Genomic DNA, 17,776 nt, shown 5'->3' with positions numbered 1-17,776 from the left:
CCCCCTTCCCCTCTTCTTGCTTTATACTAATTTAGTTACAAAAATAACAAATTTTCTCTAACTACCTTTATTTCCTTCTTCTTCCTCATTTACATTTGTACCCTCTTCCTATTTTTCTTGTTGATTCTTCTTTCATATTTTCTAAATATAGGAGGTCTATCATTACCCTCCTCCAAAGCACCACCTTGTCCTCAAGGTGAAAGTCTGGAAATTGTTCAACGATAAGTGCTCCTCCTTCCCATGTTGCATCTTCGATTGGTAGGCTTTCCCATTGGATGAGTACTTCAAAATCGGTAGGTGATAATATGGTGGTGCTGATCTTCCGGATCCCCAAAACTGCCATTGGTTTGAGTTTGTGTTGCTCTCCTAATTGCCAGGCTGGTGGTGCAGTGATTCTCGGCAATAGGGCGACGAAGGGAGGAAGCGAATGGTCAGCATCATCCAAGAAAGTGGTGGCTAGGTTGAGATTGATGGGAGGGGGGGGGATGCGCGCGCGAGAGAGTTTGGATAGATAGGTAGGTCTTGTTCTTCTTGAAATGATCCCAAGGAATATGTTGCTGCACCATTACCATGAGCTTGTGCATTATTTTTTTGTGGATAAGCATAGAGCTCAGGGACTCAACTGTCAAGGGAATGATGGCTGTCCAGTTGTCATGAGGATGCGATATTGATATAACCTCACTATACATTGGTTTTGCCTTCCATCAGAAATGGGAAAAGTTGAATTTTGGCAGCCATAGATTTTTTCCTTAGAAAGGCTTTCTCATAAAAATACTGTTAGTAACTTGGTTTTATATTACTGTTTTGGCTCAAATTAGCCTAGGAAGCCGAGACCTCCTCTTTATAAGCTCGCAAGCTGAATTTAGATCAAAATCTTCTATGACTCTACCTCGTTGCCCTCCCCTTGCTTTATACTAATTTAGTAACAAAAATAACAAATGTTCTCATAACTACTTTATTTCCTTCTTCTTCTCTCATTTACATTTGTACCTCTTCTATTTTTCTTGTTGATTCTTCTTTCATATGTTCTTTCATATTTCTAAAATATAATAGTCTATCATTACTCCTCCAAAGCCCACCTTGTCCTTCAAGGTGAAAGTCTGGAAATTGTTCAACGATAGTGCTCTTCTTCCCTTGTTGCATCTTCGATTGGTAGGCTTTCCCCATTGGATGGTACTTCCAAAATCGTAGGTGATAATAAGGTGGTGCTGATCTTCCGGATCCCCAAAACTGCCATTGGTTTGAGTTTGTGTTGCTCTCCTAATTGCCAGGCTGGTGGTGCAGTGATTCTCGGCAATAGGGCGACGAAGGGAGGAAGCGAATGGTCAGCATCATCCAAGAAGTGGTGGCTAGGTTGAGATTGATGGGAGGGGAAGGGGATGCGCGCGCGAGAGAGTTTGGATAGATAGTAGGTCTTGTTCTTCTAGAAATGATCCCAAGAATATGTTGCTGCACACCACATTACATGAGCTTGTGCATTTTTTTTTGTGGATAAAGCATAGAGATCAGGGACTCAACTGTCAGGGTGTTGGCTGTCCAGTTGTCATGACGGAAGCAGATATTGATATCCCCTCAACTTTTACACATGGTTTTTGCCTCCTTCAGAATGGGAAAATTGAATATGGCAGCCATAGATTTTTTCCTTAGAAAGGCTTTTCATAAAATACTTGATAGTAACTTGGTTTTTATTTACTGTTTTGGCTCAAATTAGCCTAGGAAGCCGAGACCTCCTCCTTACAAGCTCGCAAGCTGAATTTAGATAAAAAACTTCTATGCCTATCCCCCTTCCCCTCTTCTTGCTTTATACTAATTTAGTTACAAAAATAACAAATTTTCTCTAACTACCTTTATTTCCTTCTTCTTCCTCATTTACATTTGTACCCTCTTCCTATTTTTCTTGTTGATTCTTCTTTCATATTTTCTAAATATAGGAGGTCTATCATTACCCTCCTCCAAAGCACCACCTTGTCCTCAAGGTGAAAGTCTGGAAATTGTTCAACGATAAGTGCTCCTCCTTCCCATGTTGCATCTTCGATTGGTAGGCTTTCCCATTGGATGAGTACTTCAAAATCGGTAGGTGATAATATGGTGGTGCTGATCTTCCGGATCCCCAAAACTGCCATTGGTTTGAGTTTGTGTTGCTCTCCTAATTGCCAGGCTGGTGGTGCAGTGATTCTCGGCAATAGGGCGACGAAGGGAGGAAGCGAATGGTCAGCATCATCCAAGAAGTGGTGGCTAGGTTGAGATTGATGGGAGGGGAAGGGGATGCGCGCGCGAGAGAGTTTGGATAGATAGTAGGTCTTGTTCTTCTAGAAATGATCCCAAGAATATGTTGCTGCACACCACATTACATGAGCTTGTGCATTATTTTTTTGTGGATAAAGCATAGAGATCAGGGACTCAACTGTCAAGGGAATGTTGGCTGTCCAGTTGTCATGACGGAAGCAGATATTGATATCCCCTCAACTTTACACATGGTTTTTGCCTCCATCAGAATGGGAAAATTGAATATGGCAGCCCATAGATTTTTTCCTTAGAAAGGCTTTCTCATAAAATACTGATAGTAACTTGGTTTTATATTTACTGTTTTGGCTCAAATTAGCCTAGGAAGCCGAGACCTCCTCCTTACAAGCTCGCAAGCTGAATTTAGATAAAAAACTTCTATGCCTATCCCCCTTCCCCTCTTCTTGCTTTATACTAATTTAGTTACAAAAATAACAAATTTTCTCTAACTACCTTTATTTCCTTCTTCTTCCTCATTTACATTTGTACCCTCTTCCTATTTTTCTTGTTGATTCTTCTTTCATATTTTCTAAATATAGGAGGTCTATCATTACCCTCCTCCAAAGCACCACCTTGTCCTCAAGGTGAAAGTCTGGAAATTGTTCAACGATTTGTGCTCCTCCTTCCCATGTTGCATCTTCGATTGGTAGGCTTTCCCATTGGATTAGTACTTCAAAATCGGTAGGTGATAATATGGTGGTGCTGATCTTCCGGATCCCCAAAACTGCCATTGGTTTGAGTTTGTGTTGCTCTCCTAATTGCCAGGCTGGTGGTGCAGTGATTCTCGGCAATAGGGTACCTACGGCCTTCCTCAATTGTGAAACATGAAGTACGGGGTGTATGCTTATATCGGGGGGAAGGTCTAGCTTGTATGCTACCGGCCCGATCCTTTGGATGATTTGAAAAGGGCCAATGAAGCGCGGTGCCAACTTTGGATGTTTGTGCACTAGTAAAGAGCTTTGGCGGTATGGTTTGAGTTTGATGTATACCCAATCCGAGACTTCAAAGTTTACCTCCCGTCGTTTAGAGTCTGCTAATGCCTTCATTCGCTATTTGGTTGCTTCTAATGTACTCTTCAATTGCTTGAGCATTTCATCTCTATTTTTCAATAACACGTCCACTTCTCCTACTATTGCGTTCCCATGCTCATAATAAACTAGTGGGGTTACTAATCGGCCGTATACCACTTCAGAGGGTGTTCGCTTGATTGCTGTATGATATGATGTGTTGTAGTTATACTTAGCCTATGCCAACCACTTAGACCCTTGTGATGGTGTTTCCATGGTGAAACAATGGAGATATGCTTCCAATCCTCTATTGACTACTTCTGTTTGCCCATTCGTTTGGGGATGGTATGATGTGCTCCTCTTTAGGAGAGTTCCCATTAGTTTGAATAGCTCCTCCCATAATAGGCTAGTGAATATCTTGTCTCTATCTTTTTCATCATACCCTTCCCAAGAAGGAATGACTCTGATACCATTGTTAGGTACTTAAGCACCTTGGAGAACCACACCCCAAAAGCTAGCTATTGGGGTGGGAGAGCCAAGCCACTTAAGTACCGCATTGGTCATCCCATTCTAACCAATGTGGGACAAAGACATCCCATACTACCTTGGTTTCTAACAATACCCCATCCCCAAAAAGCCGATGTCCCGGCAGCTACTCTTACGGTACTTCACTCGGCCATAACCAGTCAGAACCCTCCGTCGGTTCCACTCCGGAACGTTGACAACCAGCTTTGATACCAAATTGATAGTAACTCAGTTATATATTTACTATTTTGGCTCAAATTAGCCTAGGAAGCCGAGACCTCCCCCTTACAAGCTCGCAAGCTGAATTCAGATAAAAAAACTTCTATACCTATCCCCCTTCTCCTCTCCTTGCTTTATACTAATTTAGTAACAAAAATAACAGATTTCCTCACAAGTGGTCCCTACCCTTTGATTCTCTCTAAGTACCCTTTTCTTCCCTTCTTCTTCCTCATTTACATTTGTACCCCCTTTCTATTTTTCTTGTTGATTATTCTTTCATATTTTCTAAATATAGGAGGTCTATCAAATACCTCCAAATCCATTTGGATAGAAGGGCCTGATCTCTTTCTTTTAGATTTCCAATGTTATCCAAATTAGGTGGGTAGCAGCACCTTTTGTCAGCTTACTAAGCAAAATTTATTTTCTCGTTATGAGCCATCCCAGAAAAAGTTCCTAAAATGTCTACAATCGTTTGGCCATTGATTTTGGAATTTTGAAGTGAGACATGTAGTGTATAGTTAAATTGGAGAGGACTGCTTGGATTGTTGGAAGTTTACCACCCCTTTGATAGAAAATGATTGCTTCATTTGTTGAGCTTATTTCGGCTTTTCTGAAAATAGGCCGCAGAAAGAATTGGAGCAGATCGTTCCATCGAGAGGCAGCCCTAAATGAGTGGAAGGCTATGTTCCCACCTGGTCATTAGCAATATTAATGGCGGATATGTAATGAACTCTAAATGAACAACAAAAAAATTTCTGACTCGTAGTTAATATTCCTGCCCACTGCTTCTTCGAAAATATTAAATCAGTTATGTATATATATATATATATATATATACATGCACATACATATATATGTTAAAAATAAAAAATAGGGAAGAGAAGAACAACAAGATTACATGGAAACCCTAGTGCAGGGAGAAAAACCATGATATAAAGTCTTTTCTTATTTGTTTTTAAAACTGATACACTGAACACACAGGGACTCACTGTATAAATAGACAGTAGGAAACCCTAGGGGTCTTACACAATTACATAAATGCCCCTAGGTTAAAAACCCTATTTTCAACACTCCCCCTCAAGTTGGTGCATAGATATCAACAAGCCCCAACTTGCTTACACAATAATTAAAATTTTGTCTCCATAACCCTTTCGTAAGTACATCAACAACTTGTTGATTTGAAGGAATATAAGGGATGCATATGTTTCCACTGTCCAACCTCTCTTTAATGTAGTGTCTGTCTATCTCCACGTGTTTAGTTCTGTCATGTTGAACTGGGTTGTTTGCAATACTGATGGCAGTTTTATTATCACAAAACAATTTCATCGGAAGCTCATTATCTTGCTGGAGATCTGATAATACTTTCTTCAACCAGATTTCTTCATAAATCCCTAGACTCATGGCCCGATACTCAGCCTCAGCACTACTTTTAACAACAACTCCTTGTTTTTTACTTCTCCAGGTGACTAGATTTCCCCAGACAAACGTACAATACTCAGACATAGATCTTCTATCAACAATAGACCATGCCCAGTCAGAATCAGTGTAAGCTTCAACAGATCGTTTATCGGTTTTTTTGAACATCAGGCCTTTACCAGGAGTTCCTTTTAGATACCGAAGAATACTTTCAACTGCTATCATATGATCCTCACAAGGAGCTTGCATGAACTGACTCAACACTTACTGCATAAGAAATACCTGGTCTTGTGTGAGACAAGTATATCAACTTCCCAACTAACTGCTGATACCTCTCTTTATCAACAGGAATTCTATCATTCTTATCACCGATTTTCGCATTGTATTCTACTGGCATGTCAACAGGTTTACATCTAGTCATACCTGTTTCCTTTAGCAAGTCCAGAGTATATTTTCGTTGAGAAACTAATATACTCTCTTTTGAGCGAGCCATTTCCATTCCCAGAAAGTATCTTAGTTTTCCGAGGTCTTTAATTTCAAACTCTCTAGCCATCTCTGTTTTTAGTCTTGTGACCTCTACGTCATCATCCCCAGATAAAATAATGTCATCAACCTAGACAATAAGAACGGCTATTTTCCCTAATGTTGATCTTTTTATAAAAGAGTGTGATCGGAATGTCCTTGAACATATCCTTGTGCTTTCACAAACGTCGTGAACCTGTCAAACCAGGCCCTTGGAGACTGTTTCAATCCGTATAGTGATTTCCTCAATTTACACACTTTATTTTTAAATTGACTCTCGAACCCGGGAGGGGGACTCATATAGACTTCCTCCTCAAGTTCCCCGTTCAAAAAAGCATTTTTAACATCAAGTTGGTGTAGGGGCCAATCTTTATTCACAGCTACTGACAGAAGCACTCGGATCGTGTTAAGTTTAGCCACAGGTGAAAACGTCTCAGAATAATCTACTCCATATGTTTGGGTAAAGCCTCTTGCAACGAGCCTAGCCTTGTATCGGTCAATTGTCCCATTTGACTTGTATTTTATAGTAAACACCCATTTACATCCTACTGTTTTGTGCCCTTCAGGCAAAGTCACCGGTTCCCAGGTTTTATTCTTTTCCAGAGCTTTTGTTTCTTCCATAACAGCAAACCGCCATTCTGGTTTTTTCATTGCAACACTTATGTAATCTGGAACCACCTCAGTGTCCAAGCTAGTAGTAAAAGCCTTGAACTCGGATATCAGATTACTATATGTCATGTAACTATGCATAGGATATTTAGTACATGAACGGGTACCTTTCCTCAGGGCTATAGGAAGATCAAGTGATGCATCACGTTCTTTTACCTCTTCAAGCTTCTCACCATGATTTACTATCTGTGTATCAGAAACTTTAGTAGTATCTTCCACATCATCATTAGCACGGACCATTTCATCCTCTGCAACTTCACTTTCTATCACTCTTTTAGTATTACTGCTCCCTTCTCCCTTGTCATGCCTACCTTCATCATTCTCCATACATAAATCAACATCATTAGGAATATACGTACCTGGACCTGATGACAGGTCTGACTCCTGCACTGGAGCCGGCAGTTCTGGTTCAACAGGTGATACTGCTTCCTTCCTGAGATTCTTCCTGTAGTACGATTTACAAGGAACTTGATTGGTAGGAAGGACCAGACTATCATGCTCAGGACTAGGTTTAGACAAGGTTTAAATGGGCACTGACTCTAAAGGAATAGCATAAGATGACCAGTTAGTCTCTTCATTTATGGTCTCCCCCTGAAGATGAAGAACGACTGATCCTTGAGAAAGGTGATCCATGGAGACATAGTATTTTCGAAATGACGGGTGATAGCACTTATATCCACGTTGATGGAGTGGATATCCAACAAAGACACACTTTTGAGCACGAGGAGTAAATTTCGTGCGGTTTGGACCATGGGAGTGAACAAAAGCAACACAACCAAAAACCCGAAGAGAAACATCAGAAATCAACCGAGTAGTAGGAAAAGACTCTTTAAACAATTCTAAAGGGGTATGAAGATTAAGAATACGAGAGGGCATCCGATTAATGAGGTGAGTAGCAGTAAGAACTGCATCTCCCCAGTGGTACGACGGAAGGGTGGCGGATAACATAAGAGATCGGGCTACTTCAACCAGATGCCGATTTTTACGCTCAGCTACTCCATTTTGTTGCGGAGTGTAAGCACACGAGCCTTGGTGGACAATATCTTTAGAATCGAGAAATTCTCTGAAGGAGGCATTAAAGAATTCTCGCCCATTATCACTTCTTAAAATCCCAATCTTTGTTTTAAATTGAGTTTCGACAGTTGTGTAAAACTGTTGGAAAACAGAAGACACTTTAGATTTATCAGTGAGAAGGAAAATCCAGATGAGACGGGTGTGATCATCTATAAACGTGACAAACCAACGTTTTCCTGTGGAAGTAGTAACCAGTGAGGGACCTCATACATCACTATGAACAAGAGAAAAAAGACTCGAGGGTTTGTAAGGCTGAGAATGGAAAGAAACACGATGTTGCTTGGCACGAATACATACATCACAATTAAAAGAAGTACTAGCATTACGAAATATATGAGGAAATAAATATTTCATATATTGAAAATTCGGATGTCCTAAGCGAAAATGCCATAACATAACATCATTTTCAGAAATAGAGAAATTTAAAGACATGAACCCAGATTGATGATCATTCCTATAGGAAGCTACGTCAAAAAGGAAGTAGAGTCCCCTATCGTGCCGGGTAGTGCCAATCGTCATCCTCGATTTCAGATCCTGAAATAAAACTGAATTTGGTGAGAAAATCGCCTTACACTTCAAATCTCTTGTTATTTTACTGACAGATAACAAATTATACGATATTTTAGGCACATGTAAGGTATCACGTAGAATTAAACCATTAAACGGAGAGATATTGCCCTTTCTTGCAACAGGGGCAAAAGACCCGTCTGCAATTCGAATACGCTCATTATCGGCACTCGGATTATATGACATAAATAACTCTGAGGAATCCACAATCCATGGTTTCTTACCATTTACACTAATTAGGCCAAAAGAAGGAAAATTACCTGACTGTGCAATTGCACTCACCCCAACTGTACTCGAGCTGTGTTTACCGTCACCAGAAGATTGCTTCTGAGTTTGTTCATCTACTGAATCACTTACCAGGGCACGACTAGTATTAGATTTGTCATAAGACTGTCGTCGCCTGCTATTTGGGGGCTTCTCGTGTAATTTCCAACATTGGTCCTTCGTATGCCAAAGCTTTTTACAATGTTCACAAATCGGAGGAGGTTTCTTATCACCATCAGTATTGGACGGCTTGGCGACGAAGGCGGCTGCATCAGTAGTTGAGGTGGTATTATTCATGGCACACGACCGATCTTCTTCCAGTCGTATTTCAGAACAGACTTCTCGAAGTGAAGGAATCGGGTGCTGGCCCAAGATTCGACTACGAACACCATCAAACTTTGGATTTAATCCAGCCAAAAACACATAAACACGATCTGCTTCCTCAATCTTCAAATATTGGGTCCCATCCTGTGGACAATTCCAGACAATCTCTCTACACAAGTCCATTTCTGGCCACAGCGTCAACAGTTTGTTAAAGTAAGAGGTAACATCCATGGACCCTTGTTTGGATTCATGGACCTGTTTATAGAGTGTATATAGCCGAAAGGCATTCTGTCTTTTAGAATATAGATCTTGCACCGCCTCTTGAATATCCTTGGCTGTTACAGCATATAATAGCGGTCTTCCTATCTGGGGTTCCATACTGTTCACCAAGACAAATTGTAGCAACGAATCTTCTCCTTTCCAAATTCGTTCTTGTGGATCACTTGGGGCTAGCTTTGGAATTTTCGCTGTCAAATATCCAAACTTGTGACGCCGTTCCAAGGCCATCCGGATTGATTGAGACCAGGAGAAATAGTTTTGGCCATTTAATTTTTCTCCGACGATAAAATCCTGCAGAATTACCCATCAAACTAGATAAGTAGGAAATGTTAGGCACTATAGGTAATGAGTTTACCGGATTTTCTGAATAAACCAGTTGAGGATTTGCACCGAACATCGTATCGAAATCAGAAATCTGTTGTTGTAGGTAAGCCAATCGTTGTCTCACATTGTCTGGGTAACGAGTTGAACTACAATTGATGGGAATAGGTGCTAGTCGCTTGGGCTGCTCAAGACCTTGGCTATTGGATGTGGAAAGACCATCGGGTCGGCTGTTGAAGGAAACCGGATCACCGGGTCGGACTGGATGGGCTGAAAGGGGATCGACTGGCGCAAAAAACTGGACTGAAGAGCTCTTGGGTGAGGTGAACCTTGGGTCGGATCTCGGGTCGGAGTTAAAGTCAAAAAATCGGGTCTGCCTGGTCTGCCCTGGTTCAACCCAAACCGGTCTCGTTTCCTCCAGACCGGTACCAACCCTAATTAGATCATCACGATTCCTCTGCTTCTCGTCTCCAGTGCTGCTCATTCTGCCCTGATAGCTCCGATCGAAGGTCAACATCTCCTCGCGGCCAGCCTGCTCTTCACGTTCGAGACCGCCGACTCTGCCATGACCGTGATTGCTCCGATCGTGAATCGTTGGTTCTTCACGGCCGGCTCTAGCTCCGATCGTGATCGGATTTTGACTGGTTTCTGAATGGTGATACCCGATCGGCTGAGGGTGATTTTCCAAGGATTGTACCTGAACGACAGAAATTAATTCTGGTAGGGCATCCTGAAAACATTCTTTTACCGTTGCTCAGATTGCCGTTTTCATGTCAAAACTAGAAGACCCATCAGCAGAGAAGGATTGAGGTTGGTTCTCTTCCATAACGGCTAGGTTTTCGTCACCGCGCTCTAATACCATGTTAAAAATAAAGAATAGGGAAGAGAAGAACAGCAAGATTACGCGGAAACCCTAGTGCAGGGAGAAAAACCACGATATAAAGTCTTTTCTTATTTGTTTTTAAAACTGATACACTGAATACACAGAGACTCACTGTATAAATAGGCAGTAGAAAACCCTAGGGGTCTTACACAATTACATAAATGCCCCTAGGTTAAAAACCCTATTTTCAACAATATATATACACATACATACATATATTTATAGGCACATACATATATATACATACATATATATTTTGACCTAGTTGACTTTAACAAGTCAAAGTCAATTTTCGCCAAGATGAAGCCCAGTAACTCTATCCAAGGCCAATCTCTAATTCCTTGAATCCAATAAATTTAATAAATCCAAACAAATGAATTGTCTCCTCAAATTAAACCAATTTGGCCTCAAAATCCAAAAATTAAAAGGGAACTGATGGACTAGAATTAGCATTTTGGTTTTACTGGTCAATTCAAAGAATTTCTTTTCTTTTTTTGGATGGAAATTGACATTTAGCATCTAAGAGATTGAATGAATTGTTCAAGCATTGACCTTAGCTTGATCACTTTGAAGTTTGAAGTTGTCGAAGTTAAAGCTTCTTCTTTTTGGAATTCTCTTTCCAATCAATTTGCAGAATATTCTAAGACTTATGCTCAACCGGGAATATATTTATTTCTCCAATTTAATTAGCTTTTATTGTCCTATGTATTGCTCTAAGTGTACTTGGCAAGTTCTTGTTTTGATTCATATTCTTGTATTTTGAGTATTAGCCTCTTTTCATTTATTCAATGGAAAGTCTCGTTCCTTCAAGAAAAAAATAACCAAATTAAAACCAATAATTAATTTCAAGCAACAATGCCATTTTAATCCACCTTAATCCAAATTACTTAACTAAGATGAAATTCAAAGGAGGGCTTTAGTTGACGGAAATTAACACATCTGAAAAGCATGACATTATGTATAATTAAAAGAACACTGGGATTATTTTAACCATAGCGATCATTTCTTCAATTCATGATTTTTTTCCTTTTTAGTTCTTAGGATACCAGGTTGATTGGATCAGGAACCTGTTATTATTATGATTTTTGCAGTTTCCTTATCCTAAAAGATTATTATACAATTTCAGTTAACCGTTGTATAAACTGCAGTCTAATCTTTGAATTGATTATTTAGATGGTGCAATTATGTATTGTTTTGGTATTATTTGTTCTTAGTTTGTAAATTTGTTTCCTGAATCTATGAAGAGGAGTAACAAAACTTTGATTCCAATTTTTCTAACAGGGTTCTCAGGTTCAGTTTATCTCTACATCTGAGTGTGCATATCCTCGAAGTCCAGCAATGGGTCTTGGTTTAACTGCTGCAATTTCTCTATTGATTGCACAACTAATTGTAAATGTTTCTAGTGGTTGCATTTGTTGCAAAAGAAGTCCTAATCCTTCCAATCCTAATTGGAAAATAGCACTCCTGAGCTTCGTTATTTCATGGTAGGTGGTCTCTGGACCATTCTAATTGAATTCTCCTTCCATCTTATTTTTACATTTACATATCTTTCTAACTGGAGAAACGATCATTATTTTTGTCAAATGCCATTCCTTGAGTTGTGAATTTGAGCTAATACTAGGCCTCACTTTTGAAATAGTTGGAAATGTTGGTGCTTTTTATCTGTGATTCATATTCTTATTTCTCTCTCTTTCTTTTCTTTGGTGGGAGACTAAGAAGCATGGACATGTTAGTTTGACTACATTTTCATATCCAACACAATCGGGTTTGAACACTCTAACACTTGTTGGACATGCATTAGGCACTTGTTAGACATGTTAGAAACTAGTTGTATAAAGTCAATATAAGTCCAACATTTGCTAGACCATGTATCAAAAACTTGTTAAGTACACTAAATAGATAAGGATAATAAATGTTGGGATTATGTTGGCTTTCTACAAAAACAAAAAATTTTGAGAGTCAAATACATCAAACTCTTTATCAAGCAATAAGCTAGGCTCATGGAAAAAGGAAGTGGGGGAGAGCATGAAAACAACGTGTAGGATACTTTGAGAGATCCTATCTCTTGTAGTTCTTAACTAAAAGCAACATAATCAAGATGGCCAAACCAACTTTCCCCATCAATCTAAATGCTCTCCATTGGTATTCATCTAACTTAGTTCTTACGATATCTTGTTTCTCCATCCACCCTAAACATGTAAGAGGAGCTTTTACTTTCTACTAAGTTAAAGACATGTACTAATTGAAGGGATTGAATCCCGTGCAAAAGCGTTTAATCGTCTTTTGTCCAATTTTGTTACAGGAATATTTTACAGAACAAAGGTTCAAAATAGTGTTAAACATGCTTTTATAGGATTATTAAGGGAGAAGACTAACAAACCATTGAAAACCTCTTCTTCAAATCTTCTCCCGATTTTGAGTGCAGACAACACAATAAAAAGAAACACGTTCTTGATACTCCGAGCAAAACACGACCACTGGTCTTCTTTGCTATTCTCTTTGGAACAAGGGGGCTTATGAGAGCTTTCTAGGTTTTTAAGGAAAGGAAATAAATCATAGAGAACTTTTCTTTGTTCTAATTTTTTGAGAGAATTTCACTAGTCAGCTAAGTGGTCTAGTTTTCTTCCTATGATCCCTTTTCTATATCCATAGGAGAGGATCACAGATGGGGTTTATGTGAGAGGAGAGAACTCCCTCTTCACTCCCACTACTCCACTCCCCTGTAACTGTAGGGAGTTAATTAATTAAATTAGTTAAAATTAATTAAATTAATTGTTAATTAAATCTAAGTTTAATTAATATATTTATTAAATATCTTATATTTAATTTAATATATATTTGAATCATATTCTAATATATATATCTCTCATAATCTATGGTATTAATATGAATCTCATTCATATTAATTTTAACCTAGAATCCAATTTATATTAATTAATATTTGAATCTAATTCAAGTTAACTTTATATTGTAGTGTATCTATATACATTAAATTAAATGTATCATGTACAATAAATTTTCTTAAACCATAATTTGAACATTTCAAATTTTTAACACTTAAATCCTTGTTTAAACCCGTTTGTGAGCTAGCAGATGGGCCTAATGGATCTACAGGTATAAGCTCCAATGATACATGATCAATTAATTAAACTTTTTGATTAAATTAGTCACCATTCATTAACTATGAGACACTCCACTAAAGATCCATAACTACACTCTTATGAACTGTAGTATATTTATGTATCAATTGATTTAACCATTTTATGTAAGTATTCATAGGTTGTTTGTAATTACAACTTGGTCGAATTACCATTTTATTCCTATAATTACATCTTGCATCTTAAGTACCACTGATCTTCTAATAAACAATTTTGTTTTATGGTCCAATCATAAACAAAGTTCCTCTCAAGCCAGTAAGAGGGTGAGACCTTATTGTTCATGTCCTGGAGTCGGCACTTAAGGGAACAACTTATTTACTTTCCATAAATTGAGGAGTGAATTCGGTCTTGTGAAGCTATGTTCTCAGCTCCTCACTTAGTATCGTCCCTAAAATGGTAGACATATTGAGTTGGTAGCTAAGACCACTCTCACCCATACAAATCAAAGAATGACCCTCATGAGTAGGAGTTCATAACTCTCTCAGGATTAAGATTGAGTTATATGGTTGTCGATTGAAATATTAATCTCTTTAGGCAACGGTGTTACAAAGAAAGATTATATATTTTGTGGTCCGGCCTTATACAGACTCACTGTATAGGATACTCTCATTTACATGTCACCACATGAACGATTTGGATCAAATCATTTGTAAAGCTTACAACATTTGCAACATTTACAAAATGGGCCATAACCATAGTGTTGTTAGGATAAGCTACCCAATCTGATCCATATACTATAGACTTTTTAAGTTATTCCTTGAACACGATCCACTTGTATGTCAGCCACATACCGTTTAAGTTATATTAAATAACCTCGAATCTTAGTTTATTGTATTTGAGTTATGAAAATAATAAACAAACTTTATTTATTTCAAATAAATAATACATTATTCATTCAATAATTTGATTACACATTTACACACTAATATAATACATTATTCATTCAGCAAAAATAATAATTTGTCTACGAGGTTTAGGACATAAATCCCAACACTAATATACTTGCCATAACAGTAACATAAGATTGCCCAACTTAGTTCATGATATATATGAACCTATAGCTTTTTTTTTTCTTTAACAATGAAGCCTTCCTCAAGCCTCCAGTTATTTAGGCCTTCTTGTGGCATAACATTGTTATTTGTGCTCACCATCCTACAATATTTAGTCTTAAAAATGATCAGGATTCACAAGAATTGCTTTATCATTCATTCACGATGATTAATAACTTTAATTTTATTATTTTGTTTCATTAAAATTGACTATGTTCATTATATTTTCTATTATAGTCATCCAGTTACTATAATATAATTTGTAATTTATTTTTTTACTTTAAACTTGTGAGTTTGACTAAAGTTTCATGGAAGTTGATGATAATTTTATGAGTTTACGCTTTTACATTTCTATTTCTTTTTCATGCTTCTTATTTTATGTGACTTGTCTTTTAAACTTTAAAGGGATCAAAGACCATTTGTGTTTTTCTTTATTCTGATGGCTATAGATTTTAAAATTTGAAACTATTCATAGATCATCATCATTAATTTTTTTAGGAGGGTGGTTGAATTTCAAAATACCTTTCCACTTGATAGTCAAACAGGAATCGGGGTGTGTCTGATCAAATTTGATAAGTATTTTTCCTGTTCTGTGCCAGATGCTCTAATGCTCCCCCCCATCTCGAGTAATCTCTGAAGTTCATTATGCACTTCACCGGTAGGGCATACTCATCTCCCTATTGGATTTACTTGTTGGAAGTTGCTGATTTTTTTTTACTAGCGGTAGTTTAACTAATTAGTTATCTGGGCTGTGCTGTATATTGTATGGTATGAGTTTGACAGTTAGCTAACAGGTGAGTGGTTTGTAGACTTGTGTTTGAGGAAGGGAATTAGATTTGGGATACTGTGAAGACAGCTCGTTTATGGAGAGATCAGACCCCTTTAAGAGCCTGAAATTGTATTCAATATCACAGAAATAATAATGGATTTTTAATCATTAGTCACCAATTTTCTTCTCCTAATAAATTTGTTCTCTCCTCAGCTTTCCTTGTTTTATGGTCAACTCTAATTTGAAAATGCGAGGTATTGATATACTGATCAAGTTGGAATACAAATGTACGAAAGTTAGAGCCTTAGAGAGATGATCTCAACTTCACTCTGAAAGTCATTTCCCATTGACTAATCTCCACCCCTCCCCCCTCTAGTATCAAATTCTCATCTTTTTTTCTCAAATTTTCTGTCAAAATCTGGCCTCACAGTTGCTCCTAATATTTTGAAAGAACTTCACTGGTTTTATCCCTCTAAGGTTACTCTTCAGTTGTTGTTGGGCCAGATTATTGTTCAAGTGGTTCATTCCCATAACTCCAAGCTCTTGATGGGTAATGCTGTTGGAGTTCATGTTTTCATTTATATGGAAGGATCTAAATCTGCGGTATGATGGCTTCTTTATTTTGGAGTACTGAGTAATATTTTCAGTAATTTTGGCCCTGGTCTGTCCACCCCTTTTCCAAACAAAATCCATGCTGTTTGATGCCACTTTGGCTCGCTATCCATTATATAAAGAAGCTAAAATTCTTTGACGTTAACTACTGAAAGCATTTATTTGGTAATTATACTTGGAAAAGAATTTCAGTAGGATAAGAAGAAAAGCTTTTAAGTCCTTGTGTTTAAGAAGGGTTAGAAAGAATCATTGTAGGAGCAAAACCAAATCTTTGAAGACCTTAGGTAAGCGTATTTTTTTGTTATTGCTTCTTAGAGTAAATGCTATAAAGCCTTTGTATAGTTACAGTCATAGCTATATTTCCATTTATTAGTAAGTCTTTTCTTTTATGTTCTCTAGCCCAACTCTTCTCCATGTTTCATTTTATGAAATAGTTTCTTATTAAGAAAACAAATGCACTAAGATTGCTGTAATCTTTCTTAAGACTTAGAATAGAATAAAACTGGAACCAAGTTATAACCACAAGGGTTTTCAATTTTTAACTTTTCCATATGGGGTTTGGACCTTGAACCTAGGAGGGTATGTCCGAACTTCCTGTACTTGGTTCACGACCGCGGGAGGCCGCACTTCCCTTGGAATGGGTATATTGTTCAGTGGTCATCCTATTATTTTGAAGGGGAGGTAATGTTGCACCTCAGTTTGTTGAGGGATGCCATTGATGAAGTCCGGCATAGCCATTGCCAGAAATAAACATATTTTACTTTAGCTATTTTGCTCTTTTTCTCCTCTCTATCCTCGCCCAAGTCAGAACATGCTGCGAATGATGTTTCTGTATGCTATAGAATATCTTTAAATTTATTACACGGTCCTACACATTTTGAGTAATTTAAGTTCATAATTTTGTATGTTGTACTCCATTACTTCATGTCTTAGTGTCATAATCCGTGCTGCATTCTCAGGTTCAGTTTCGTTATCGCCTTCTTGTTATTGCTGACTGGTGCTGCCCTTAACGATCAGCATGGTGGAGGGACCATGTACTTCGGTAACTATTACTATTACTGTTACGTCGTGAAACCTGGAGTCTTTGCTGGAGGCGCCGTTCTGTCACTTGCAAGTGTTTTATTAGCAATAGTCTATTACCTCACTTTAAATTTGGCAAAAAACAATAGCCCTTTGTGGGGGAATCCTGTTCCAGCTCAAGGGATTGCTTTGGGGCAGCCTCAGTTTCCACCACAAAATACTCAGCAACCCGTTTTTGTTCATGAAGACACGTATGCTCGACGACAGTATGCTTGATGCATAACCGATATTGAAGCAAACTTTCGTGAGATGGTGAACTTGTGAAGACCATAACGTACTTAGAAACTGGACTTTAGAAGGATATGGAAATTTGTTGTTCCTCAGCATTTGGCTGTGTTTGTTGTAGTTTTGTTTCTGTGTTCAAGTAGGTGAGGTGAGAGAGGTTGTATAGGAAGATTATCAAACAAAACATGTAGTATTAATATTTATGTGAAAAGGAATGTATTTTGAACTGAATGTTACGACGAGAAAAATATTTATTAAAAAAGTTTTTATATTTAAACTATTTTTATAAAAGTTGTTTAAAATACATTTTGAAAGTATTTCAAAAACTATTTTGAGTGAACACTTCATTTTTTTTATGATGACTTATTTTCAAATTTAAATGTTTGAAAAGTTTAACCAAATACATCCTTACTGTAGGTCTCAAGAGTTAACAATTTCCTCAACTATAATTTCTCACTCATTATTACACTCCTTATATCAAATACTCCCTTAGTTTCTCCTGCATGCAGTCTCCAATGTTGTACACCTGT

At 37.8% G+C, this 17,776-nt stretch overlaps 1 protein-coding gene across 1 annotated transcript in view; it reads left to right on the top strand.

Moving 5' to 3' along the window:
* The window catches only part of LOC120067025 (transmembrane protein, putative (DUF1218)), a 23,657-nt gene extending 6,134 nt beyond the window's left edge, over window positions 1–17,523 (top strand). Inside the window, exons 2-3 of the mRNA XM_039018396.2 lie at window positions 11,635–11,837; window positions 16,901–17,523. Coding sequence (XP_038874324.1) covers window positions 11,635–11,837; window positions 16,901–17,237 — 540 coding nt within the window. The 3' untranslated portion in view covers window positions 17,238–17,523. The remainder of the gene's footprint in view (window positions 1–11,634; window positions 11,838–16,900) is intronic.
* The last annotated feature ends 253 nt before the right edge of the window (window positions 17,524–17,776 follow it).

The sequence above is a fragment of the Benincasa hispida genome, chromosome 12 (genome assembly GCF_027475165.1).
Source record: "Benincasa hispida cultivar pf3 chromosome 12, pf3_genome.v1.1, whole genome shotgun sequence".
Lineage (NCBI taxonomy): Eukaryota > Viridiplantae > Streptophyta > Magnoliopsida > Cucurbitales > Cucurbitaceae > Benincasa > Benincasa hispida.
Note: the sequence above shows the minus strand (reverse complement) of the source record. Positions and strands in the feature narration are given on the sequence as shown.